The sequence below is a fragment of the Hetaerina americana genome, unplaced genomic scaffold (assembly GCF_022747635.1).
Source record: "Hetaerina americana unplaced genomic scaffold, ioHetAmer1.1.p SCAF_4, whole genome shotgun sequence".
NCBI lineage: Eukaryota > Metazoa > Arthropoda > Insecta > Odonata > Calopterygidae > Hetaerina > Hetaerina americana.
Genome location: NW_027286985.1, coordinates 81363964 through 81391224, shown reverse-complemented (window position 1 = coordinate 81391224; position 27261 = coordinate 81363964). Strand labels below are relative to the sequence as shown.

At 43.1% G+C, this 27261-nt stretch overlaps 1 protein-coding gene across 1 annotated transcript in view; it reads right to left on the bottom strand.

The window, feature by feature from the left end:
• LOC139692485 (POU domain, class 6, transcription factor 2-like) overlaps positions 1 to 26873 on the bottom strand; it is a 242594-nt gene extending 215721 nt beyond the window's left edge. Inside the window, exon 1 of the mRNA XM_071590703.1 lies at positions 26769 to 26873. Within this exon, the coding sequence (XP_071446804.1) occupies positions 26769 to 26864 (96 nt within the window). The 5' untranslated portion in view covers positions 26865 to 26873. The remainder of the gene's footprint in view (positions 1 to 26768) is intronic.
• Positions 26874 to 27261: the final 388 nt, after the last annotated feature.

Genomic DNA, 27261 nt, shown 5'->3' with positions numbered 1-27261 from the left:
GAGGAGAGGTCGAGCAAAGGACCTTTGGTTAGCAACAGGCTCTCCAGGAGTTAACTCCATTGAAAAATAGCTGATAGATGATATTTAAAGAACTATTCTAGAAATTTTCCTTTCAGATATTCTTATGATTTTCATATGAATGTACGATTTCCGGTTCCCCTTTTAATAGGTTATTCTTATCGTCCAGAATATAATTGCATTGATCTCTTTAAGGAGCTTCCTTCATTTACGATAATATTAACATGAATGATCGTCTAGAGTACAAAAACTGTTGAGAAGCTGGAGGAATCTAAAATTGAATGGTATTACGATCTCTTGGCCTTTGACGAGAAGGCAAAATTAAGTTATTTCTACACCTGTTGGATATAAAATTTAACCCCTGCCCTTAGCATGATAGTTCGGCGCTTTGTGATTAATAACGCAATGTACACAAGAGTTAATCGCAATCGTTACTACAAGAGGCATCGACTAAAAATCGAAATGTTTTCGATTCGACAGTAATTATTATAAATAATCTAATTGATAAAATAACCAAGCAATGGAAATGTTGATTATAATTTATTTGTTATTCCATTATTAACTGAATTGAATAATGGAGGATTTCCAGATTTAGATAGAGCATTAGAAATCAATACGTGAAATAATTTGGCAACAATGTTTTAGTTATTGCAAATATATGGTATCTCAAGACTACACAAGACTGCAAAATTACCAAAAAATAACACAAACAATCATTGAGTAACAGTTACTGATTAGAGATAAGGATATGCGGAGAATTAAGAAACAGCGCTCTTGATACTGGATTGACAAGAGGTAATCCAAGAAGGGAAAGACAAAATACTTCTGGGAGGTGAGAAAAGTGTATAATTATTATTCATACACTCACCCAGAGAGTCTTTTACTTGAGCACAATGAACGTAAAAGCGCACACTATTTGCACTCAGATGGATCTGCAATAGTAAGCCTGAATTGGCCTGCATTCAAAGAACCCAGCAGGAATTTTACAGCTGACAGCCCACTAGCCATAACAAAAATGTACAGCTAGCTCACTGCATGAAGTACATGGACTGAATAGCCGAATTTATGCTAAGATGCAGCAGCAGCTTTGAATTGACCAGATGATGAATTGAAGTAACGTTTCGAAACTTGAATCCCACAAGGGCGTAGGGGTTTTAGGAGGGAAAGCAAAAGGCATTTCAGGACATCTCAGGAAAGGGCTCTCATACGTTTCCCCGATTCACCCGAATCCATCTCCCGGTTACCCGCGACGACAACTACTTCCGACATATCCCGACTCGACAGGTCACGCGGAAACCGAGGGACATCATCTCCCGTTGCCTTCCAGAGCCTCGGGTGGAAATCGACCGAGAATTGGAATTAAGGACGGAATCGAAATGGGGGGGGGGAGAGAGTGGGAGAGAGGAGACGGTCGCAAAAACGTTCCCTCGCAGGCAAGAGCGAACTCGCAGTCGACGGCGGCGACTTGAAGCGAATTGGAGGGAAAGAGGGTGGGGGCGCGGAGGGAGGAGGGCAGAGGGGAGTTGGCGGGCAAGAAGAGGGCGCGGGGGGGGGGTGCACGGCGGGTGGGGTTGGGGCAAGGAGGAGGCCGCCAGTCCTTTATGCCGGGGCGTAACGAAAGCGGTCTCCACAAGAGAGCACTCAAACGTGCAGGGAAAAGCAATGGCTGATTGCCATCCGTTGGGGAAGCAATTCCTGGCGATGGAAGGAGGTCAGCACCGGCGAGGGGTCGGAGGGAGAATTGATGAAACTCATACGTGCGGGGAGGGAGTTTGAGCGGGGGTGTGGGAGGAGACAGGGGCGGAAGGAAAAGAAGTAGTGATTCATAACTTGAAGGATTCGTGTAATTGGCGGGGTAGGAATCGCAGCGGCGGCCGTGGCGCGGGGAGAGAGACCGGAAAGCTAGGAGGTTCTCCCTCCCTCGAGTGCCACAGTGGGGTTGATGTCACAGTCGAAGAGAGAAAAGGAGGATGCGAATGTAATGCAGGTACATTGACGAGAATAAATTATCACTGGGATGCCTTGGGAGAGCAAGGGAGGCGGATGTGTGCTTTTAACGGAGGCAAAATATCGCAGCATATGGCATATTAAAAGTCGACTCCATAGCTATACGGAAAACTTGGGTGCAGTTAATTGAGTTAGAAATGAGAACGAACTTACAGAGAGCTGGTGCGAATGAATAAGTTAAGAAGACACTCATTTTAAAAGTCATGAGTATTTAGTGTAAAAACCATTAATAACGACAAAAATGCCTCCACTGCATGGCGTTGAAACCATTCGTTTTGGCACCAAACATATAAAAATGGAATTATGGTAGTATTTGGTAAGCTGGCCTAAAGAAGAGCATAAATAATATAGCCAGAAAGATGGGGAATAACATTACCCCCGCTGCTTGATTCTATGGAACGTAAAAGGAAAAATAATTTAAGCATTGCCTGGAAGGGTTTAATGAAATTGAATGATGATTTTTCAGAAGAGAGCTTTGAGGAACCAAAATATTTGAGATTAATATGCTATTTGTATAGTATTGTATATATTGCAGTTTTCGGTTTATTCTCCCTTAATACCTTCCTCGCCATGATTGGTAATTCCGGCAGGATTTGGTTTCCTTCACTATATTGTTTATTAGTCGTCTTTGGACAACCAGCATGTCTCAGAACGAGTCTTTCATATTTTATACGAATATTTCCATCATTATTTTCACTCACTTGGGTAATAATTATAAACATCTCTGATATCTATCTTTTTTAAAATATGAAGAGTAATTTTACCCGTTATTTTGGCTTATGTCCAACGCACGTAGGTGAGTGAGGGGCGGCTCACTGAAGAAGCAGTAAAAATTGTGGCAGTTTAAATGGAGGAGAATTGAGCTGTAGGCAAGGACGGGAGAGCTTAGAGGAGATGGACTAGCAAAAGCCCCGCTATGATTCTTCGCATTACCCCCTCCATCTCTATTTCCATCTCCTCGCGCCATCGGCTTCCGCCTTCGCTCCCGTTGGGGATGCTCGGAATGAGAGACTTCCTAACATCCAATCTCGCCCCAAGGAAATACGATTACTGGTCCATTCTTTTGCGTCACGGCCATTGATGGAAGACTTGGCAGACGGCTGAGAGGCGGATGAAAATGGGGGAATCCCCCTGAAGAGAGAAGGAGGAACTTGAAATGAGCGGTAGATATATGAGGAGAATCAACAAGTTTGGAAGAGGGATGCCGGAAAAAAGGATTGCGGCGAGTAAAGAGAAGGAAGGAGACGGTATTGACTAAAGAAACATTGCCTACTCTGTGGGACCTCCCCACTTTTCACACCAATGCGGCTATGGAAGAAAATTCTTCTCCCCCTGCAAAGGAGAAAGGGTCCTCGCATTTAAAGCCGTTTTGAAAATTTCAGAATTGATCCGCCAGAGTAGTTCAGCGCGACTTTGCTCGCAAAAGATTCAACGCTCAGGTTTCCCACATGTTTATAAATCGATTTTTCTTTTTGCGTAATTAGATTGACAACCATTGTCCCACTAAAAATCAATTGTTGGAATTTGTGCTAGTTAACTAATACGTCAGCAGGGGTTAATGGAAGGTGGTTGTAAGCACTCACTATGAATATGGGAGATCAAAAAGAATGAATTCACTGAGTAAAAATATCGTAACGATATCCTTGACACGAAAGTAATAAACTAGAGATTTTCACTGACCTTTCAAAGACCTGACTGTATCTTCGTTACGGTAATCTGTATGTCTGAAACGGATAACAGAGACTGATCATGAATGATGTTATAAGAACACAATTAAATTCAACATAACGAATCTGTGAGGAGATTCGACGGTCATCGACACGACTCCGGCCGAAGAATGTACACACGATGGTACGCATGCGGGGATGAAATTGAATACCGCGCGATGAAGACAGGAGAAACGAGCGAAGGGAGGCGTGGGAGAGAATTAGCCCACATGGGTGTGCTTCCACGGGAGTCATCCGCAGCCCCAGCGAAGATCGCTGACATCCGAGCGAAGCGCTGGCGCAAATATGCTCCCGTAGAGGGCGGCATCCACCATGAACGCCGTAAAGCAACAATGCCCCGCAGCGAAAGCCTATAACCTAAGAGATAGGCCCAGGAGACAAGAAAGGCTTTGGACATTAAAGCAGTGAGCACGTGAGACAGGGAAGCGAATGAGATGTGTGCATGGTTTAGTGGGGCTTTTAAGCACACGACGCAGCGAGGGCCGCGAGGGAAGAAGAAACGACGGCGAAAAGAGGATGGGGAGAAGGGAACGGCGAGAGACGAAAGCGGGATGCGAACGAGAAAACCGAGGCGAGCATCTGCGAGTGGTACACACGTCTAGTCGCACATCCTCCCGCAAGGGTTGTGCGCTCCCCTTGAAACGGGAGCCGGGTGCTTTGAGGAGGGGGCCGAGGAGGAATAGACGAGGAAAGCATGTACAAGGATATGGATGGGACGAGGGGGAGGTGAGGTGGCGAGGAAGGCGGATGGAAGAAGCAGTGAGGATGAGGTTATGCGGTAAATTGTAAGTCAGAGATGGAGACATGGGTTGAAATGATAGAGAGTGAGGAGATGAAAGTGAGGGAGATGGGTGTGTGTGTGTGAGTGTTCCAAAGGAGGTTCATAAAGGGGACGGCTGTGTATAGAGAGGAGGGTGGTAAATGAGGAAAGCAGAGGAGTGTGGGAGGGATGGGGGAGGGTTAAATGGGAGGTTGCCGTCGGAGGGGCGGGGGATGCCGGGTGATGGGGCGGGAGGCGGGAAGGGCAGTGATGTGCGGGGAGGAAGAGAGGGATGGGGTTTAAGTCAGAGCAGCGTGAAATTAGAGCGAGCTGGCCACTGGAGAGCCGAGGAGGGAAGACGTGGGAGGGGGAGGCGGCGGGGGGAGGGGGTTCTGCATGGGCGTCCGACCCATCTAATCCACTCATACGCTCTCTCTTCCCCAGCGCTAAGATATACGGGGAGGGAAAGAAGAGACCGCCGGGGGAGGGGGGGCGGACGTGGCGGGGAGGGGGGGGGGAGAAGACGAAGCTGAGGAGCAAGGTGGGGCGGGAGAGGGCGAAAAACGGGACGGAGGCGTGGTGTACGTCCTGTGGGATGCTGCGTCTTTAATCCTTGACGTCCCGGGGCACCAAAAGTTTCAAGGTAAAATATTTTCTTGTACGTCCGTGTGATAACGCGCAATCCCCTTCGCGGGAATGAGTGGCAAGTAGGGGTGGATCCGGAAAATCCCAATGGTTGGTTTGGAGTAGTGGGAGGGATTGAGGTCAATTTATCCCAAGGGTGTGGAGCATTTTTAATATTGACCCCATTATCTTAGCCAAGAAGTCTCCGATGGTGTCTATATTATACATAAGTAACATTAACGTCGTTATTATAACATAATACCATTCGTTTACCATCACGAGTTACATTCGGGGCATTAATTTATCCCGTGATGCCGACGGTGTGAGAGGGGAGTAGAGAGGGCAGCTAGGAAACGAATCAGCTGAAGAGCTTCTTATTTTTGTAAATAGTGCAGTCGGTCTTGAAAGATCACGATAGTAAAATGATAATCATTGGTTATCTCATTGCCATCTAAGGTGAATTTATACCACGTTTATTGTAGCTCAAGGCGTGCTTCCAACGAATGAGGATAATAGTCGCGGGTATCATCTCAAAATAGACCGCAAGTCAAAACAAATAAATACATGCAATAAAAAAAACGAAGTGACAATCAATTAAGAATTCAATTTTACACACATACGAGCATTAAATTGTCAAAAAACTATTCATGGCACTTCCGTCATGCCTTAATGTTTTGAGAACCTATTAGGATTCTTATAAATCCAAATCATTCAGGGCTTTGTTATGGCCTTCTATTGGGAACCTTGGGCCAATGTTCTCGATCATATAAGTCCATCCATAATGTGGTGGCCTGTTCATTTACTTTTTTAGTTATTATTTCCACGTTGTTGCGACACCTTATGCATAGTTAAATTATTACTAGAACATTATCTTACCACTCTTTATTTTTTCAATTGTTGCGCACTGAAGTGAGGACACCGCGTTATCTTCGCATAAACCCAAGACCAAGGACGAAATGGAATGTGTGGCCGTGCAAATATCTTCACTCGGCGCACGAATTAGGCCAGATGCGAGGTTTGCAACGTGAAGGTGAGGCATTCGAACAAATGTGCGGGATCATGGTTGGACAATGAAAGGCAGGTCACGACTGCGATAGGATGTTCAAACGGATACGTGTGAGTCAAAGAGCTCCGCTTAAGCCTCGGCGATTTTTTTTTACGTTTTTTCGAGATAATGAGATCATAATAGTGATTTGAACGAAAAAAACAGTCACCGTAAAATGGATTTGGATTATCTCGTTAATTACATACGTATTTCACAAGACTTGAGTGTGTCTCTATTGCGTTCTTATATTTTCTATATGCTGTACATCCAGCCGATTCTACTTAGGAGTTAAAAACGGTCGTTGCGGTTAAGTTTCCAATAAATTATGGATATATCATTTATCACTGCCGGTGTGATTCCATCGGTAGCTAATTTGATCATATATTTATTGTGCCTGAATCATTTGTACACTTGAAATGATAACTGTCATTGTTATCGATTCATATTTTTAGAATATAAGTGAGGCCTGCGCCCAGATTATTATACATTTTGTTGATATGCTGGAGTACAACCATTCTGTGAAAATTTGGAAGTTATAACAATTAACGAATATAATTCACTTCAAAGATATGTATATTTTTTAACTCTAGAATCTCGGGTGACTATATTATGTCGAAAGGAGCTGAAAAACATGTTGAGAAAAGAGACTGCAGACTGGATGAGTGAACAAGGATACCAAAAGGGGATTCAAAAATAAGTTATATTGCCTTAAAACACTCCTAAGTCATGGCCTTCTTCAGGTTGGACTTCAACAATTCTTATCATTGACCTATTTATTTGTAGAGTGAAAATAGTCTCTACTGTAAACATTTTAATTAATATTACTTAAATTTTTTTTTCAAAAGTAAATATTATTTCACAGAGTTCCTGAAAATTCACGATTCAAATACCAAAGGTATTATGTACGAGCATTTCTATACGTAAATAATTAAAATTAACTTTCACATAACAGGACTTTGCTCGTCCAATAAAGTATACCCTGCAAATTTTTGGGAATAACATACTAACTGGTAAACTTCGGAAATAAAATAATCACCATTTTAAGGATTAGAATAAAGGTTAGCGAAAAAACCGAAAACATTGCAGAAATTGCATTCGAAGGATATTTTTCACTGGCAATGAACAAGAGTAAGAATAATATTCAGTTATCTTGGAAGACAATGGGGGGCATTAGCATGTTGTAATTGGTATAGAGACTTCTTGTGCATGTAATGAGAGCACTGAACTGGAAAAAGATGTTTAGAACGATGTGTATCAAAGATTTCATATCCTATCATTCACGCGGGATAAAACACAGCAGAGCGGTAATTCAAGACCGTGATTCACGGAACATCTTTGTAAGTGCAAATGTCAGAGTATATGCAAAGCTCTAAAATCCACATTACTGGGTTTTCCTATGGCTTTGGCCGTTTCTTCAAGGAAAATATCCTTTAAGAACTCCGCACAGTCCTACGGAAAATATTCCCTAGGTAAAGGTAAAGCTGAGGGGACCTAGAAGCCATAGACAAATCATCCTCTCCCCAATATCGAACTCGGTTTCGTAAGTCAAGGGGGGGGGCATCAACTCAAGGAAACTTTTTCATTTTGCCAAAACATATGGCGGGTTTTCTACTGCAAAAACGCGCCACTTTCCCTGACGTTTTCAGATTTCTTAGGAGATAAATTTCCCAGGAGGTAATTTATAATTTTTCTACATAAACTTTATGCTAAATTATTATCATGGAAGAAATTCAGTACTAAAACTGAGCTGACAACGTTACAGCTATTTTATGTATTATCTCCTTCCTATGAGCTCTGAAGCGGTCGGCTACAAGCATGTTGCATTAATGCATGCTTGTGTGTACTTACTTCCCTGATCATCGAATTCAGGTTTTCATGGTATCTCAATGAATATCCCTCACTTTCCAACTTTTTTACGGTTGATGATTTGAAATCTCGGTCTTTTTTAAGTATTTAAATATATTCGCGGCTGATATCAATCCTGCGCTATGAATTCAATCAGTACACATCTAAGAGTTGTGAGCGACTATATTCATCTTTTCCTACCGGAATCAACTTTTTCATTTAATTAGCTTTTCCGAGGCGATTGCCACCCGACCTTGTGTTTCTCTGACTTATCTCTCCGGCATCCAACAATTTATGGATTTATTTCTTGATTAATAGCTGGGTTAATCGCTGTATCGCTGGATTAATCATTTCATCTGATCGTTGATTTATTATATTCTGGATCTGTACTCTTAGCATAGAGCCGTCATTATGTGATATCCGATGAAGAAAATATGTACGACTGTTAATTTCAGAAAATTCTTTCCAAGCGCTTTAGTTAATAATTAACCATTAGGAATCTGCCAACAGCGTTCATAAAATACCAAAAGGGATGTTTTTAAACAAAAAAATACAGCTTTCTTCTAACGATAAATTAATTTTGCGGAAATAAACGTTTTAAAAATTTTCCAATTATTGAGAGAGTCAAGAAAATTGCATGATAATCACCTACCAGTAAAGCTAATAATATCGTTAATATAGCAAATTAAAAAAGAAACGAAAGTATAACGAGTAAAGTACAAAGCACTTCAAATACTTCAAGTAAACAAGACACCCAAAATGAATGCTTCAAACAGATGGACGTAAAACTTATTTCACGATAATGAATCATTTTCAAAATTTAATTGAAAAACAATTGTACGTATTCGAGATAGTTGAAAAAATACAGTTGATTCGGCGATTGATCCTAGTAAAAGCAGCATGCGACCCTAAATTGAGAATATCGAAAGAAAAAATTAATTTAATGATCCCTTGATATGGTTTGGTGCTCACTAATTAATATCTTTGGCTATATTAGCGCTGAAATTACCTCTTTCTAGTCGGAGACTCCCCAACGGTTCCTTTCATCTCTACGGGGAATATTATTACAGCGTTTGTAACTGTTCTAATCAATGGATTTAAATTTTAGCGGCATGAAAATATACAAACGATTTTAGTGCTGTAATATTCGTACGTTTCTAATTCCAGCTACATTGGACTCAAGTATGAGGAACCATCGCTACGTGATCCCCAAGACTGATTGGAAAAAATTCAAAGCAAACATTTTTCTAGAAATTCCAAACTATAACTAGTATTCATGAATTGAGATATTTAAAAATTATCATAGCTTTAACCTTAAAGAAATATTTTGGATGCATGGCATGTAAAATTAACCCTAATATGATGTAATGACGTCTTCAGGGATTTTCGGAGAAAATGATGTCCTAAAAAGTCTCAACAGAGGGTCACGTTGTTTTACAGTTGGAAACAGATATACACTAATGGCTTGGGGAAAGTGGAGTAAAAGGAAAAAGAGAAATATGAATCAGGGCACATTAAAAGCTTTATCTGATTAAACGCCTGGGCCGCAACTGATAAAAATATAATAGTCCCTTTGATGTTCGAATGCGGTGTTCGACAAAGAAAGTTATACCCATCGTAGACAATTTACTCTTATCCCTGGAACATTGCCAGCGATAAAAGGCCTCTGTCTCTCAATGTTTAAACACTACTCAAAGATGGTGATAATAGTACTATTATGTGATCAAACAAACTCATATCATCAGCAAACACATCCACAAAATAAAGAGCAGAGCACGATTCAAACCGGACGATACAAGTAATTTAAATTTAATAGCAGTTTTGGATGAAGAAATAAAAGTTCTCAAATATCCTCTTCTAATAATAATTACAGAACTGAAAAAATGCAACTAAAATTAAACTTAGACATTAAAAAAACTCAGCGAATATCCTGACCTATACAACATTGAGAAATTCGCTTGTTTGAGATAAAACTTAACCTAAATATTAGAAAATATTAGGCAAGCATATGCCAGCGAATATCGACACACCTATCGATTAAATAACAAAAATATCATATAAATTTTCTTCAAACTTTTTATGATTATCTATTGGTGTATTTTCGCGAGGTGGTTCCATGGAATTTGATACAATAATCAGTCAGTTTCAAATGAATGAATGAACTCTCCTTACAGAGAGTTATTTTCTGATAAAGCTGCATTCGTTAACTCAATAATTATTCTGTAATATATGACCTTCGGAAGAAAGGATCCTTTCATTTTCGAAACATCTCGCAAGTAGCACGCGTGGCGGAAGCTCAAAGGAATTTTTCGAGCTCCCGATATGAGAAGAATATACGTTTCACGGGTCCGAAAGTCGTAATTCATAAACCTGATCTCCATACGTTGCAGCTAATTGGGTGGATGCAAAAAATATCATGGAACCCTCCACTTAGGAATAATGTAGTTGCACTTTTTCAGCTGTGCGGATGTTTTAAAAGACTCCAAGCGAACGCCTTTATCTCGACGGACTGGCGGCAGTGGGACGGAGCAATACGCTATTTATATAATCCCACGCACGGCGAAGAGGGAAAACAAGAGGTAGGCAGAGAAAAAAAAGTTTGAAAACGTATTATGTTTTGGGGTAGTATTTCGAGGGATAATCACGTTAAGAGCCCTGAAAAATCCCGGTCACCTCGTTAGAATATTATTTAGGCGACGAGGCAAGTAGAAGGGCGAGGGGCGCCCCCCGGGATTTGGCAAGCTTTTGCCCTTCCCAACATTGTTTGCTACTTTGCGAGCACGCCTCCGTCTCCCCCTCCCCTTCCTCCTTCGTTCGCTCCTCTTCAACACACCCTCGCTCCTAGAGGAAGAGGCCATCCCACGACACCACACGTCGCCCACCCCTCCGCCGACACCCTCCCGTCTCACCCCCTCATCTGCCCACCCCCTTTCTTTCTTTCTCCCTCCCCCCCACCCCTCCCACAACTTCACCCTTTTCTATTGCCTCGCCCACCCCCTCTAAAGGGCCCGCAAATACAAGCGCACGCCGAAACCTCTTCTTCGGAACGCCTCCCCCACCCTCTCTCATTCTCTCTCTAATGTTCCCTCACTTCTTGTTTGCGTCGCTTATCTCATTAACGACCTTTCTCCCGACTCTCTCTCTCTCTCTACCCCACCCCCACACCATTCACTTTATTTTCCTATTTCCCCTCTCCCCGTCATTTAATTCTATTTTTTTGAATTTCACTTTAAACATAAATCACACACAGTCGCGGCGACTTCTTGCTCCTTACCATTCTTCGCTCCCTTTCGCGTTTCTACCTCCCTCCCTCTTTTTAGTCGGCTATTTTAAAACTCACTCCGCCTTGGAAACGATATCCCAACTGTCATTGCGGGCATTAATTGAATTCCCATCTCACCTTCCCTCTCGTAGTGCAGTTACATCAAATTTGATTCTACTCTTCCGAATACGCGAAACGTGAGCTATGAGAAGGATTAAGGTGAAAAAGTTATGGCTCCTTCAGTCTGCCTCAGCATCAGGAAATATTACTTCCTCCACGGTGAAATGTTTGGTATGGATCGAGGAACCGATGTGACAGAGATGACAAAACTTAGAGTTAGTGCGGGCAAATTAGAAAAATAAAATCCGAGTTATTGCGACTTCGAAATCCTTGGTAGAGACCAAGAAGCACCGAGTATCCCGAATTTGCAGCTACGGCCGGAGATCCTCGAAAAAAGCTCAAAAAGAGTACAGTTATTCGAGTCCCGCACGACGATCTCAAAAGAGCCTTAGTTCCATTTAGGAAGTGTGCAATCCTATCAGTGAGCGTACCTAAGTATGAAAATGAATTTAAAAAGATATTTTGCAATTTATCCCGCCATTGGTTGGCTGCACCAATTGTGATAACTACACGGTAGACTACATGAAAAATGCACAGCTATCCTCAAATATGTATTCGTCACATACACAGAAACGTATACATTTGTAAACTACCCACGTAATTCTATCTATTCAATTAGCTTCAAGGTTATATAAATTAAATAATTAATCAGAGTTTCTTAGCGTCCGTGGTAGGGACGCAATCTAAAAATTCTTGGTATGCGATGTATTTTAAGAAAAAATGGTAGATTAAAAAAAGGTTTCCAAGGCTCTGTGAAGCTTCTCGACTTTTCTGTGACTGCAAGGTAAGGGAGGAGCGTACGTTCTTTGAAGAAAAAGGTGGAATTTGTCAAAGAAAAAGGTTTACTACGATGGATCCACGTGTTTTTACATCTATTAGGATTTACATTATGATATTCTTGCCGCTGCAAGGCTGGATGGCATTTTAAGATCAGATCGGATGCATAAAAATTCAGAATAAGGTAAAAGGAATTGACATAATTTTTTAATGTATCACTTGCAATGCTGCTTTCGCGAATTGCGTAAGGGAAGTACGAATCATTGACTCGCAATATATACCTCTTATTTTAACATTATTAACCAACCTGGCCACGTAGTACGGGACGTGGATGATTTCCTAGACTTTGCATATAGAATCGAACTCGATGTACATAAAGTAGTGCCGAAGTTAATTCGTGTTGCTTTATCATCGTGATCCAATCCTCTGTTAGAGCGTGAGCGACTAATAATTTCCTTGGTATCAGCAGTTCTCGAATTCTCTCAACCCTTTTTAAAAGTCCACAAATTTGAATTTTTGAATTGCAGGGGCTTTCGTGCAGTGTTAAAGTCATAATACTAAACTACAAGTTTCATTTAACGAAAATGTACCCTGTGAACAATGTAAAGAAATATGTGAAATTAAAATTCATGTTCACGTCATTATAGAGTCATACCTGATTTTTAACCTAACCATGCGGATTAACTTTCCTTGATCCCTTCCATCGAGAAGTAATGTAGAGATTTGCTCCTGGACCGTGGACAATAGTTGAGAATTTAACTTCGGTCATGACCTATGGCGATCTATGTAGTCACTTAGAAATTAAAATTCGCCACACAATTTTGTTTTTAATCCCTGATTTAAACGTGCGCAAATTTCCGAGTTGCTCCCATGTTAATTTCGCTATTTCACGGCAAAGAGGAACTGAATTTTTTAAAAAATCACGTCATGGGAGCGTGAACCCCACTGGAAAATGATAAAAAATTCGGCATGAGGGCAATTTTTTACGCATCGGACGGGAGGCATTGCGACGACGTTAAAAAAAAGAAGAAATGACACGCTCGACTTCAGCGGCGTGCACATGTGCATGGCACGCTTTAAATTTTCCAAAATAATGAATAATAAGTTGTGCAGGCAACAATGAAGGGTGGATAGGGGAGGGAGAGGTGAGGGGTTGGAGAGAGAGGAGTGGTTTGGGCGTTACCGTTACGGGAGTCGGTTGGTGGCAAATGATTGCCTCGCCGTGAACGGGGCGAGCGGCACTTTCACAGTGATCACTAATCATACACCAACAAGAATTGAAGGCTATTTGAAGAAGGGCTTCTCTACGAGCTTAGATGATGACACTAGTAAAATGATCGAACTTATATTTCTTAGAATAGGAGGATGAAATATGAGCTGCAAATGTTTTTGCGGCGCACAAGATTTGCAGTTGGGAACCAAAAACCTATGATTGCGATTCCAGTCGGCCCAAAGATTACTGGGTTACGAAAAGAATGTCACCTTCCCACCAGAGAGAAACTGCAACGGGGCAAAAATTCCTTCAATAATATATCTTCAATTAAAGAATGATATGTAACTGTTATTATTCGTAGTGTCATGTACATGTGTATGTCAGTTGCTAGTACATGTATTGGCATTTGTGTAAGTTTAAATGGGTTTTGCATGAATATATACGTCTCTGTGGGTGTGAATTGGCATGAAATTTTAGTTTTGCATGTAGTATCATTCTGCTTTACGGGTGGCAACCTAACACCCCCCGCCACACGCCTTTGCGGGGTATCGTGTAGATTTACTTGTAAGTATTATATATCGTTGGGTTCCCTTCGTTTCATATTGTATGGTTCAAATATATATTTCAATTCTAAAGAGCATACTTCTCCCGTGAATTTAATATTATTATTGATTAAAAACAAAAGTTTCTTTCTTCTTCGAGATTGAAGGACTAAATTTTAATTACACCTTTACCTTCAGCAAAACTCTCTTTGACAATCATCACCCTCAGTACAACTGATTTTAGTTTAGACCGTAAGTCGTTTCACCTCTATGCTCAATGTATTTCGGTCTTCACACAGGGATATTTTTTGCTTCTTGTTTTGAAACTCTAAACGTAACGGCCTTCAAACTCTATTTTCAAATTCTCTTCAGGAATCTTAGGAGTAAACGCAATGGATGGGAGTTTATTCGTTTCAATTGCCCAGTCCATCAATGGAATCTATTGTACGAATATTCACAATCAACCACGCAATCAAATAGCTACTATTTAATACTGAGGAGGCAAGGTAAGGCCTCTTATATTCCCAAGATCTTCCTCTTTGGCTTAAGGTCATCCGTGTCTGTTAATGTATACGATTCAAGAATTCTAGACTAGCTGCATCTTGGTTGTAATAAAACAGGATTCAAACAGTGATAACTCAAGGCTTCTGATCTGCAATATGACTTCTGAAGAAAAAAATTAATTTGAAGTTTGCAAGCTTAGAATATTTCAGAGGTCCAACGCGGATTTAATGAAGTAGACACATATAGTGTCTTCTCCTGTAAATCCGCGCTGATTCGGTTAAATGTGCTCGGTTAAATGCTGCGAGATGACCTAACACTAAGTAACTTTCTGAATCAAAACTCGAAAATCTACAAAATCAGTCGGTGTAGCACTGGCGGGTCGTTTCCCTTGAATACCGCAGTAGCACGCATGAATGAAGAAAATGGTCATCCCTCTGCTTCACATTACAAATGAAGTTACGATGGTTCTTAGAAGCCGAAAACATAAAGAGGAGTAATAGGAAATCCAACACGGAATTTCCGATTACAGCATTGCTAAGTTTTCCTCAGCGACCGACGAGAATGAGTTTCGATTAAAACTCGGATCGCATGACATACTTTAGGGCATTCATTTTTAATACGCTTTCCGTGGACAGGTTAGTCTAGAGACCAGGAAGTTTATTTTTGATAAAATATCGTGCAACTGAAACGGCACGTTAAAATACCCTTCGGCCTGTGAGAACGAAGTGATAGAAATGCAACGAAGAGAGTGAGTCATCATTTATACACCTTGATTTTTAATAATCCAATACCGAGGGTAGCTGTATTCGGGCGAAGTTACGGGAGGGGTAGGGGGAGACGTATTACTCATGGGGGCCCTGATGCCTTCTAGAGATCGGATCCCGGGCGTGTGACGAAGTTACCCCGGCGTGAAAGTTGGGTGCGTCATGCTAAATCAAAGGTAACTCTCACCTTCTCATTCGCCATTCGTCTTCCCAGTTTGCAGTCGCTCGAGGGAAACTGGCCACATGCCACGGTGACCGAAAATGCTACGTCACTTCCTTCACCTGATTACTCCTCCACCCACGATCTTCCTTTTACCTCTCTCCTTCCCTAATCTCCTCCGACTCAAGTCAATCGAATTCTCCGCCGCATGTATCTTGCGGCAATATTTTCCCGCTGCGCGGCGGGTTCGACGACGGCGTCAAGGGGCGAGGGAAAGGAGGAGGAGGTGGGAAGACAAAGCTCGCCATTGTCCGGGAGAAATTAATCGACGGCGCGGGACGATAAGTCTCGAAACGCCGGAGCCATCGCAAATCGTCATTTGCGACGACCGCCGAGGAAAAATGCAAGCATAAAAGATGCACTTTTCTCTTTATGACATGAAAATAAAGCGGGGACGTCGATGAACGTACTTAACAAGGTTGCTTCTAAGTACGAGTTCATAAAATAATCCGAGGCTTCAAGGTTCCAGTCACTGGTAATTCATAAAAATATATTGTGCAAGCAATGATGTTTCCCAGCACCCAACTATAGCGACAAGAGAATCATTTTTCCTGGGCTCGGCCTTTCATACATAGAGTAATACAACACTCAGTAAGATTGCTTTCAAGCATTTAATGTTTGCTTATAACATTCCTCTTCTTTAAGCATATGACTTCTTCATTCATTAACGCCTTCCTATCTTGCGCGATCCTCCGCCTTATGTCCCTCGGGCTTATCCCATCGTCCTCTATGGCCTTTTGCTTCCCAGTTAAACGAGAAAAAGATTGGGGAATTCCGACTATCCTAATTCATCCTATTTATGCATCCAATCTATTATTTTAATCCAATGCCCTACTTCCGTGATAATATCGAGTTAAACCTATTTTAAAATTAAGTTAGGAGATAATGGAGCAATTTGGGGCAGGAGAGATTGAAACTTTGAGACAAAAGCTGGCATGAGGAGACGATTCCTCAAAGACCAAAAAGGCGACGGTCAAACGTAAGAATTGTCGTTTAGTGAGACGGGCAATTCCAATTCTTTAATCGTGTGTGCTCTAAGTGGGGTGTGTATAGAGAATACTTCATCTACATCTACATCTACATAATACCCCGCAAGCCGCCGCAAGGGCGTGTGGCGGGGGGTGTTAGGTCACCAACCGTAAAAACGAAAAATACCACATGCAAAAAACAACACGGAAAATTACACCCCAGCAGCGCACACACTCATGCAAAACTCCCTCCATCCAATACTCATGCAAACACATACACCGCAAAACAACAAAAAACTGCACCCCAGGATACAGCACGAAAGCCATCCTAAAACACGCAAGCCAGGACACAACAAGCAAGAATGTGAAACATCACTACCACATGAAAATGCACCACAAAACACTCAACCCCCCAAAGAGACAGTAAAAAGAAGGGAATTCGACCCAACGTTGCAGGTAGCAGGAATTTCCCCCCGCCGGGAGGGAAGAGGGACTGAAAGGGAAACTTAAAAACAGATGAACAGAACACGAATGATATCATGCGGAAAGAATGGGTTATTATAACAAAACACATAAGGTTAGTGGAGGAGCATGCATTTAAGTAGAACTAATTATTTTTTAGACACTGAGGGTGGCAAGTGGAATTTTTACTATCTATAATCCTACAGTTGCTATCCCGTATTGTCCGTGGGAAGAAGGAGTCCTTGAGTCGGCTAGTCCTGGCATCTATTTCCCGAATTTTATATGCATGATCCAAGCGACCAATGTATGTAGGAGTACGAATAATCTGCGAGACCTCGGTGCTGAAACATGCGGATCTGAATTTATTTAATAATTTCAGTCTTGCATTGAATCGTCTCTCTTCTAATGATTCCCACCCCAAATCCATGAGCATTTCGGTAACGCTTTGCGTTTTATCGTAGGAATTTTTTACAAAACGGGCTGCCCGGCGTTGAACCTTCTCAATTTCCCGAATGAGACCTTTTTCACTCGGGTCCCACACGCTGCATGCGTATTCTAAATGAGGCCTTACAAGAGCGTGGTAACAACGTTCCTTGACCTTTGAGTCACTTTTGCCGACAATGCGTCTAATGAATCCCAATTTTTTATTTGCTTGACCGCAGACTTTACGTATGTGAGTCCCCCAAGTTAAGTCTTTAGTGAATGTGACACCTAGGTATTTTACCGTATCAACTACTGCTAGGTCACCTCCAGCTAATTTGTAAGCAAATCCCGTTGATCTTTTAAAGAAATTTACCACTGAACATTTATTATAATTTAGAGTCAATCCCCTGTTAGAACACCATTTAGTAATGCAATCTAAATCCTGCGCTAGAATAAAACGATCCTCATCCCCAGATATCTCCCGATAGATCACCGTGTCATCCGCAAACATCCTAATGTTACTTTTCACTTCGCGGTTCAAATCGTTAACAAAAATCAAGAAAAGTAACGGCCCGATCACACTTCCCTGAGGTACCCCCGACGTGACTCGAACGCTGTCGGAACTAGCGCCATCAAGGACTACCCTCTGTTCCCGCTCTGAAAGAAAATCTTTAACCCAACTTATAGCGCCCTTGTTTATACCCGCGACCTTTAATTTATGAATGAGTTTACCATGTGGGACCTTATCAAATGCCTTTTGAAAATCTAAGAAGATGGCATCCACTTGCCTACCTCTCTCACCAGATACAAGTAAATCATGTGTAAATAATCCTAATTGGGTTTCGCAGGAGCGGGTTTTCCTGAATCCGTGTTGATTGTCACTTAAAAAGTTAATGTTGTCAAGGTGTCTCATTATTGAACTGACAATTATGTGCTCTAATATTTTACAACAGATAGAAGTGAGAGATATAGGTCTGTAATTACTGGGATCCTCCCTGTCACCACTTTTAAAAATAGGCGTTATTTGCGCGGTTTTCCAAATCTTAGGTACTTTGCACTCTGTGAGGGATTTGTTAAATATAAATTCAAGGTACGGGGCAATGTTTGGAGCTAAATGTTTTATCACCCTAGCTGGTATATTTTCGGGACCCGGGGATTTGTTGGGTTTAATCTCATTAAGTAATTTTAGAATTCCTTGTTGGTCCACTGTTATTTTTTCCATGGGTGGAGTATGTATTGTTTCTTGGAGATATGCGGTGGCAACATCATTCGAGAAAACGCTTTGGAAGAATGAATTTAAGATGTTAGCTTTAACCTCGCTGTCTGTATGAATTACATTGCTACAATCCCTTAAGCAAGCCACGGTTTGTTTACTCCCATTTACTTCCCTAACATATGACCAGAAAGCTTTGGGGTCAGTGTCCAAGTGCTCGCAAAGTACTTTGCGTTTAAATTCCAGTAAGGCGCTACGTAATTGTTTTTTGGTTTCAATTTTAGAGGATCTATATGTGTCCCATAATTGTGTATTCTCAGGAGATGATGTGTTCACGCCTGCCCTCTTTACCCTAGAGTGTAGCATTCTCTGCTTTCGAAGGGCTTTTCTAACGTCTTTATTGTACCACCTGGGGTCGCGATTTGCTTTAACGTATTTTATAGGTATGAAATCTACGATTCCTTTTTGCATGATATTGACAAATTCTGTCCAAGTTTCTTCCACGTTGGCATGACTTAAGCGGGTTTTGAACTCGGGTAGTGAAGAGTTTAATTGATTGGCAAAAGATTCAAAGTCTGCTTTATGGTAATTATAAATTTTTCTTTTTGGTTTAACAATCTTTTTTATTGCTATGTCCAAATGGACATTAATTGCTTTATGGTCACTCAAGCCCTCATCAGTTGATACACTAATAATACGTTCCGGCGTGTTTGTAAGAAATAGATCCAATATGTTTTTTCCACGGGTGGGCATGCGTACTGCTTGATGGAGGGAGTTTCTTTGAACCAATTTTATCATGGAATTGCAAGATTCGCGATCGCGGGTCCCAGATTTAACGATATTGCTGTCCCAATCTATACCAGGGAGGTTAAAGTCGCCACCAATTATGTTTATGCTGTTATTATATTTACGTGTAAACTTGTGAATTTGATCGTTGAGGGTGTGAAGTGTTTTCAAATCTGAGTCTGGAGGTCTGTAGAAAGAGCATAAATTTATGTTGGGTTGATTGGTCCGTAGTAAGGTGCACCAAACACTTTCTATGTTATTATTTTCAAATGAAACTTGCCTGCTTTCAAAATGACTTTTAACTGCCACGAAAACCCCTCCTCCGGGTCTTGTATCTCTATCGTGTCGGTAAACTTTGAAATCTATTGGGAAAATTTCTTGGTCATTAATATCATTGCACAGCCAACTCTCTGTGCCTAATACTATATCAGCGGAATGAGTTTGGATTATGTGTTCTAGATCCGCTGATTTGTTCTTGAGGCTTCTGCAATTTATAACAAGTATAGTTAAATTATTTTGATGTTGAATAACGTCCTTATTAGTGTCTGACTGTAATTTAGGACGCCTTTGTGGGGAAGTGCGTGTCACATGTCTTTCTAAATCATTGCCAGTGTTGTCAATGACTTTTATATTTTTATTAATAATATTATACGCGCTATCCCCAGATGTTATTGACCCACTAAGTGACCTGCTCTCTATCCTAAAAAAGGCCTACAGTGGTCGAGTATCCTATCCGCTACCTTACTCGCCGCTTCCGCCGTGTAATGGACCCCAGATCGGTTAAGGGGAGTCCTGCAAGATCGGAGGGTTGGTCTGAGGTCGACGAAGGAGGCTCCTATGTCCGAGCAGAATCTCGATAGTCTCTGGTTTATGCCTTCCACTCGGCTCCAAACCAGAGACCCGCGATCCTCCCTCGGAACGATGCTGCAGACCGTTAGTCCCAGCCGAACCCCCTCGACGCCCTGGACGCGCTTCACCTCGGAGCTCAGTTCCCTAAGGGAACGGAGGACCTCCTCGGATCCACGGTCCGTGACGTCGTTGGTGCCCACATGGGCCACGACCTGCAGCCTAGAGCACTTCGTGCCTTTGACTTAATGCGTACTGTGTATACATGAAGTTCTTGGGGTATCCATGTTCATCCACATTCTTCCTTCCATCGGGATTTCCCTCCTCTCCATCCATCGCTACACCCCCCCTCGGACCAAACTACATCTCCCTCGCTACACTTTCTACGTTACCTTTGCCCTTCATTCCATTCCTCTCCGCCTTGCTCACCGTCCAGGTTCTCTCTCTCTCAACCACCTCCTCAGCCTTCCCCTTCCGTGTCTCAGAACTCTACCGTACAACCTCAGGCCCCGCCGTCCGACCCTTAGGGGCCGAAAACCCAACCTGTCTCCCCCCCACCATACTCCCTCTTTCTTAACTCTTAAGCCCACCTCGAGTCATCCCTCCACCTCCAAGTCTGGCGCCCCTCACCTCCCCCGCTGCCAACCCCGCATCCAACCCTTATCTTATCCCCTTCAATTAACCCTCCCTCTCCTCTCCCCCGTATATTCCTCTGCCCCCCCAGGGCCAAAGTCCTGCTTTCCCTCCACCTACCTCGCCCCTCCCTACCCGCCCCGAAAACCCACAGGCCGCAATACTCCAACGACGCTTTCCACCTCGCAACTTCCGACCCAAGGCCTCCTCCATACCCCTCCCTCTCATTCCTCCCCCTGCCCGCCCCCCTTTGCTTCGCAGTTTCGGGACGGCGGTTCGCACACCGCAAGCCCCTCCTTCACGTGCCCGCAGGGACCGCACTGCCCCCACCCCCAGCCCTCTCCCACCTCCCCCTTCAGACCTTGCGCGCAGAGTATTCTTTACGAGGGTGGCACTATAGGGAAAGGGTGGTCGCCCAGACCCCCGTAGTATTTACTACCCACTATTTAAAAGGGGTCGGGCGTCCGAAGAAGGGAGGTTGGCGAAGATATTTATCTTCACTCTTCTTCATTTATAATATTTTTTTTAAGCAGTCCGCGAGTCCGTCTACACTTATATGCAGTATTGTGTGCGGTGGTTGGTTGGATGGAGTGGGGAGAGAGACGGGTAAAGAGGGGTGTGTCGGGATGCATGGGGAAAGTGGCCAGCTGTTAAATGAGATATGAATTTTACGAAATGGGGATATGTGTGGGTGTGGAGGGAGTGGGGTGAAACAAAGGGATGACGCTCATTTTCGTTTGAAGACCGGTCACCTCGACCATTTTCGAGACCCGCATCATCCTTCCTCGCGCCTCTCCCCCATCCCCCTCCCTTTTCCCCTCCGGCGGGAAGGTCCAGGGACTGCCCTCATTAGTGCCCCCCGGCGGGTCCTCTCATTATCGTGGACTGTCCCACACCCCCTTTCTTTCCCCGTACGGCCGCTCTAGATCGGAACCAGTCCCCATCCGCGGGGCGGGTAGGGGGAGAGGAGCCGGGCTTTCCGCAGGGTCCGCGCGCGCACTGCAATAATTCACCGCCTCCGCACACGGCGGAGGATGTAGAAAATTTCCAGGGGGCAGGGCAGGCTGAAAGCGGTGATGGGGCGGGCGATTAAAGACCATTTTGGGCAGGTGGGTGGGGGAACATTTTAATGAAGCCCCGAACGTTTATTCGAAATGAGCGCCGTTCCATTTTTGCCATAGGTTTTACCAAAGAAAACGATAGACAGCGATGAAAATCGCTTACAGTTAGATGGCGACTTGCACGTTAGCGGCAAGGTTCCCTCCCGTCATTTTCTTGAAATGAAAGGTGTCGAGAGAAATAACATCCATTCTTTCCTCCAGTTTCTCCACCCCTAACTGATAAGGAGCAATACATGTGCAATGTTAGGAGTTCATTTTCGATGGCTCTTCACAGAATGTCCTTTGACAGACATTTACTTAAAACGACCATTTTTAGAGAGAAATACTAACTTTCGAATGAAATCATTTTGAAAGATCTGCCATGCCCGTCTATTATACGCATTACGTATTTGGATAGGTCGTCTGATGAATGAGAGCCTTGCAGTGAACAAATAGTAAGCCGTCTTGATTATTAAACCACCCTCCGATTTCCAGTAAGATATCGATAAAATGATGTCATTCGAGTCAACCAAAAATCTTCACTGCTACCTGCGGGAGGGCATAGAAGGAAGAAAACCTACTCAAAATTAAATATAGGAACGCAATATGGTAGTGAACGTACGCAGTTTCATGAGACCGTTCCCTTCCCGTAGGCGAGGTGATACGAGACAATTAAAGTGCTACATCATTAACGACATTCCTCACGAACGCAATGATTTCAAGCAATCACGAATATGTTCGATTGAAGGGGGACGGAAGATATGAAGGAATGCACCAGTCAGCTTCTTTAATAAGAACGATTATTTTTAAAGTAAATGTCTACTACCGTGGTGAAAAAAAGATTTGGACTTTGGCGAAGGGCTCATTTTAGGTCGAGTTTCATTGCCCGTAATTTGGTGCCAACTTTAGATGGCGCCACGGGGAAGGTCTGATTCCGATCTCGGGTGAGTGTGCAGGTAGACGGACTTACCGCTAATGAGGGCGGCGGAAGGATTTCGAGGGAGGGGGTCGGCGGGCGTCCCGGAAGGGGTTTATGGGACCGACAGAAGGGATGGTGGGCCATTCAAAATACGGAACGATGGCAACGATCGTAATCCCCTACAATTTCCATTGTGCGACACATGGTGTCCATGAAATATTTCGCGAGGAGAAAAGAAATCCACCTCATACCTATTGCTTGAAACAGAGAGCGAAGAGGTGGGGTGAGGGGAGTAATGCGCCTCTACTTTAGGTAATCTGACAGTCGAGCGCGTACTATCGTCCTCCGTCGAATTTCAAATCATGGTACGCTGCTAAAATGAAGTTCGACTCCTAGGGTATATTAAAGTTGGGCACTTGAAATTAATTTAGGAACGGAGCTTATGTAATGTCTATCAGTTAATAATACTTGGTGTTCCGTATGTTTTGAATCTTTCAAACCACGACAGAGCAAATAACACATTCATCGAAAGGAAATAGAGGTTGCAACATTACCAGATACTAACATAATCATTATATCAGATTCATAGTTGAATACAGCCAGTGAATCAGAGTTGAAAATATGAAAGAGATATTAATTACCTATTTTGGGGCTAAAATAATCTGTACATACTCGCCGGAACAATACAAAAGTTCGCCCGACAATTTGATGAACTTCGAAGATTATCTACTCGAGTGTTAAAAGCATATTTTTCCTTTCTCGTAGAACGAATCCCGAGGCGCGGCGGTCACATCATGTGCCATAAAAATTTCGCATCAACACCAAAAATTTCTGTTCACTAATTTCCATCTACCTAAGTTGCCCCTCCCACGCGTTCCACAGCCTATAATCCCCTGCTTAGCATATTTATTCAATCCTCCTTTTCCGCAGTCCAACACAGCGACCTCGGCGGACCCTCGGCAGGCATTTAATGACCACGTCCGCAGTAACGAAATACCGCACTTCCTCAGGCTTCGTTCGTTCCATTGGAGAGAAAGTGACGCATACGAGACGGCAAGAGAGGGGGGAGCAGCATAACGTAGCCGGAAAAGGAGACATGATCGACCAATCGCTCGTTAGTGTGAAAAGTACGACAAATCTACGATGGAAGATACTTCGGTGTTTTCAAACTGGAGCCAAAGCCTTAAGTTAGGTGCCATTTCACACATAATTTCCAGCATTTCCAGCATAAAAGAAATTCTCGAGGAGGGAATAGAGAATAGAATAAAAAGGCTGTTTATGTGGTCTCACGAGGTATCCAATTTAGGAGAACATGGAAAATTCAACATTTACTTCTGCCTGCGATTTAAATTAAACAAAAATATTCTGGTTACAAAAATATAACCAAGGTTAATACATAAATGTCGTTCTAAAGGGATAATAATTAGATGATTGAGTACATCCAAAAAAATCTCGTTTTTCTAGTCTTTCGTTATCAGTCAACTGGGATTTACACAATTCTTTTGAAATTTATCCCTAGCCTTAGCAAAAAATCGATAATATATCACATTCACTGCAGACAAAGCATACAAAGAAATATGCCACTAAAAGAGACAACATTTGCAGTAGATTCCTAGCAACACCCTCAACGAGAAGTAATAAACGACTTAAATTGCTCATCACACAACAGAATATCCCGCCAGGAATTTCTAGGGATGAGAAAGGAATACGCATGCTTACGAGTAAAATAAGAAAAACAACATCGGGCGGACTGCTCAGATTCTAACAACAAACGTTTGTTCTCGGAAAAAACGGAGAACGTAAATACTAGTATAAGGGACAGCAACATGATGAAGACCGAGAGACCAATTCGGACCAACAATAGAGGCGAGCGATCAATATCTGAATTGAACGACTGAAGAATGGAAACCACCAATCGCTGAGGGAACCTTCAAAAAGGGAAGAATTAAAAATCACAGGTTTTCCTCCATACATGATGTATCCAGTTTTCCTGAAGTCCTGAGGACGATGCGCGGCTCAATAGCCCGGGTACCTTCCTATCATCCAGATTTGTTTCCCCCCCACTACGCATTCCACCTCCGTCCGTCACCCGCCCACAGGGGAATGCATCCGGAAGAGGGCGTGCTCCCTCGGCCACTTCCCCTTCGAATATCCTGAGGTCCCTCCTCCCACCTGGAGTCTCATCTTCTCCACTTTCCAGTTCCCCTTCGTCATTTCATTCAATCTCTCCCCAGACCCGAAACCACCAGCTTTCCTCCTCCCTTCCAGGAATCGTCCCAGTTTATGGAGTGACCTTCCTCCGGTTCCAGCCTCTCCATCCCCTCTCCCCGCCGCTTCATTTGGATCGTTTTGTTTCTCGGTTTTAGCGAAACATCGTGGAAAGGCGATCATGATTAGGACGCGCCGGGCTCCGTGGCCGGTGGCTTTCATCAGAAGGCGCTCATCCCCGACGGGATTTCTTCGAAAGGAGAGGTTTCGTAAGCACGCGAATACAAAAGGGCCAATGCCACGGATATTTGATTCGGAGAATTATTGAAATCACCGCTCGTGCAGGGGATATTATCATTCCTTTGGGCAGAGAATGTATCAAAAATATCTTCAAATGAGAGGAGAACGCGAATGATTTTCAAAACAAAAGATTAATCCATAATACCAGAGCAAAAAAGTTAGAAAATAATACGAATTGCTCCTCGAAATGAACGAGAGCTGTAGAAAATTTTCTCAATTCACAGGTTCCTGAAAAAAAACACGCCACAAAACCTTCCAAATATCATTGGCATAAACATTATAACATATAATTAAAATGTATCCTTAAGGGAAACAGAATTAATGATAATACTATTTCACTTACCTTAGGTATGCTGAAGAAAACCTTCGATAACACAGAATGCTCTAACACAAAGGGTGAACAACTCAAATTACATCAATTTATTTTCAAGCACCTCCGATTTCTGAAAATTCAAAGACCTATGATATCAAATTCCTATTGAATAAGGTAACGTGTGGAAAGTAATCGTAATTTAGCTATTTACGCCATAATTGTGTGTGTACCAAAACTTATTGCCAATCATACTTGTCTTTGAACTCAATGCAGCAAGGAGAAATCGTACGATCTATACATTTATGATTGTTTTATGACTACGAAAGGCAGGAGGTGTCAGATATGCGCGGGATTATAGACACATTGCCGGGAAGTATAAAAACATTGAATTTCCAATCTTGCCACTTTAAGACTCCCTGCATACATACACTTTTGTAGCAGGTATTTGGCAACTGAAATTTAATTTTTTGTTTGGATGCAAAAATTAAACAGAAAGGAATGGAGTGCTGAATGATGGATTTTCCTTTTCGAAACCTAAAGTATAATTAGAAATCAACGATAAAAAGCATTTACAGACAACGTTCGAATTACATTAGTGGTGGTTCATCTTTAATTTGAATACATTTATATAGAATCTAGAAATTAGTTTGAAGTGAAAGGGCGAGCACTTAACATTCGAGGTGATGTGGACTAAGACCATCTCGCAAAATTCGCAACTCGGGTAATACGTATGTTCCTTGTGAATTAAGTAATTCTCTCGTTATTCGACATATTTTCCCTTCAAGCACATATTTATTCCTAATTAAAATCACAATAAAGAGCTCAATATTTAACTTGATTATGTTGCGGGATTTACAATGCGCGGAATCGGTGAATTGCTATGATGTGAGTTATGTGGGATGAAGTGTAAACGCACATATGCGAGTATGCAAAAAATCCGGAGAGGAGGGAGATTCTGCAAATCCAGTATCGGATCGCTGAGATACTGATTCCCGCCACTACAAGTTTCCCACGCATACTTGAACTCAATCTAAAACTCGTGCGCAACACGCGGATGTTGTGCACCATGTGAAATATACCTCGCTGTTCATACCCTACGTACTCGACTCGGGAAGCGGCCCTGTATCTAAAGCACCCCTCTTGGACACGGGAGGGACCCCTGTACTCACCAGTGGCTCCATTTTGGTGTGCAGATCGAGCGGCGCCGCGTGGTGCATGCCCTCGTCCTCCTCCTCGTCCAGGTCCGCCTCCATGGACTCCACCATCCGGCCTCCGACGCCTCTCACGCCCCCGACCTCCCCCCCGCGCCGCCTCCTGTCCTCGTCGTCCTCCTCTCCTTCCTCCTCCTCCTCGTCTTCCTCCTCCTCCTCCTCCGGGCCCACCTCCATCACCTCCTCCTCCTCTCCGCCCTCTTCTTCCTCTTCTTCCTCCTCCTCCTCGTCCTCCTCGCCCCTCCGGCCCGCCCCTTGCTGCTCTGTTGCCTCTTCGCCTTCCACCCCCATCGCTTCGGCCGCCCTGCGGGCCCAGCCGCCGCCGCCACCGCCGCCGCCGCCTCCGACCGCTTCTCCGGCCTCAGATTCCGCGGTGGCGTCCGCCAAGCCCTCGCCGTTTCCTCCCCCGCCGCGGCCCGCCTCCGCCTCTGTGGCCGATCTCCTCTCCATC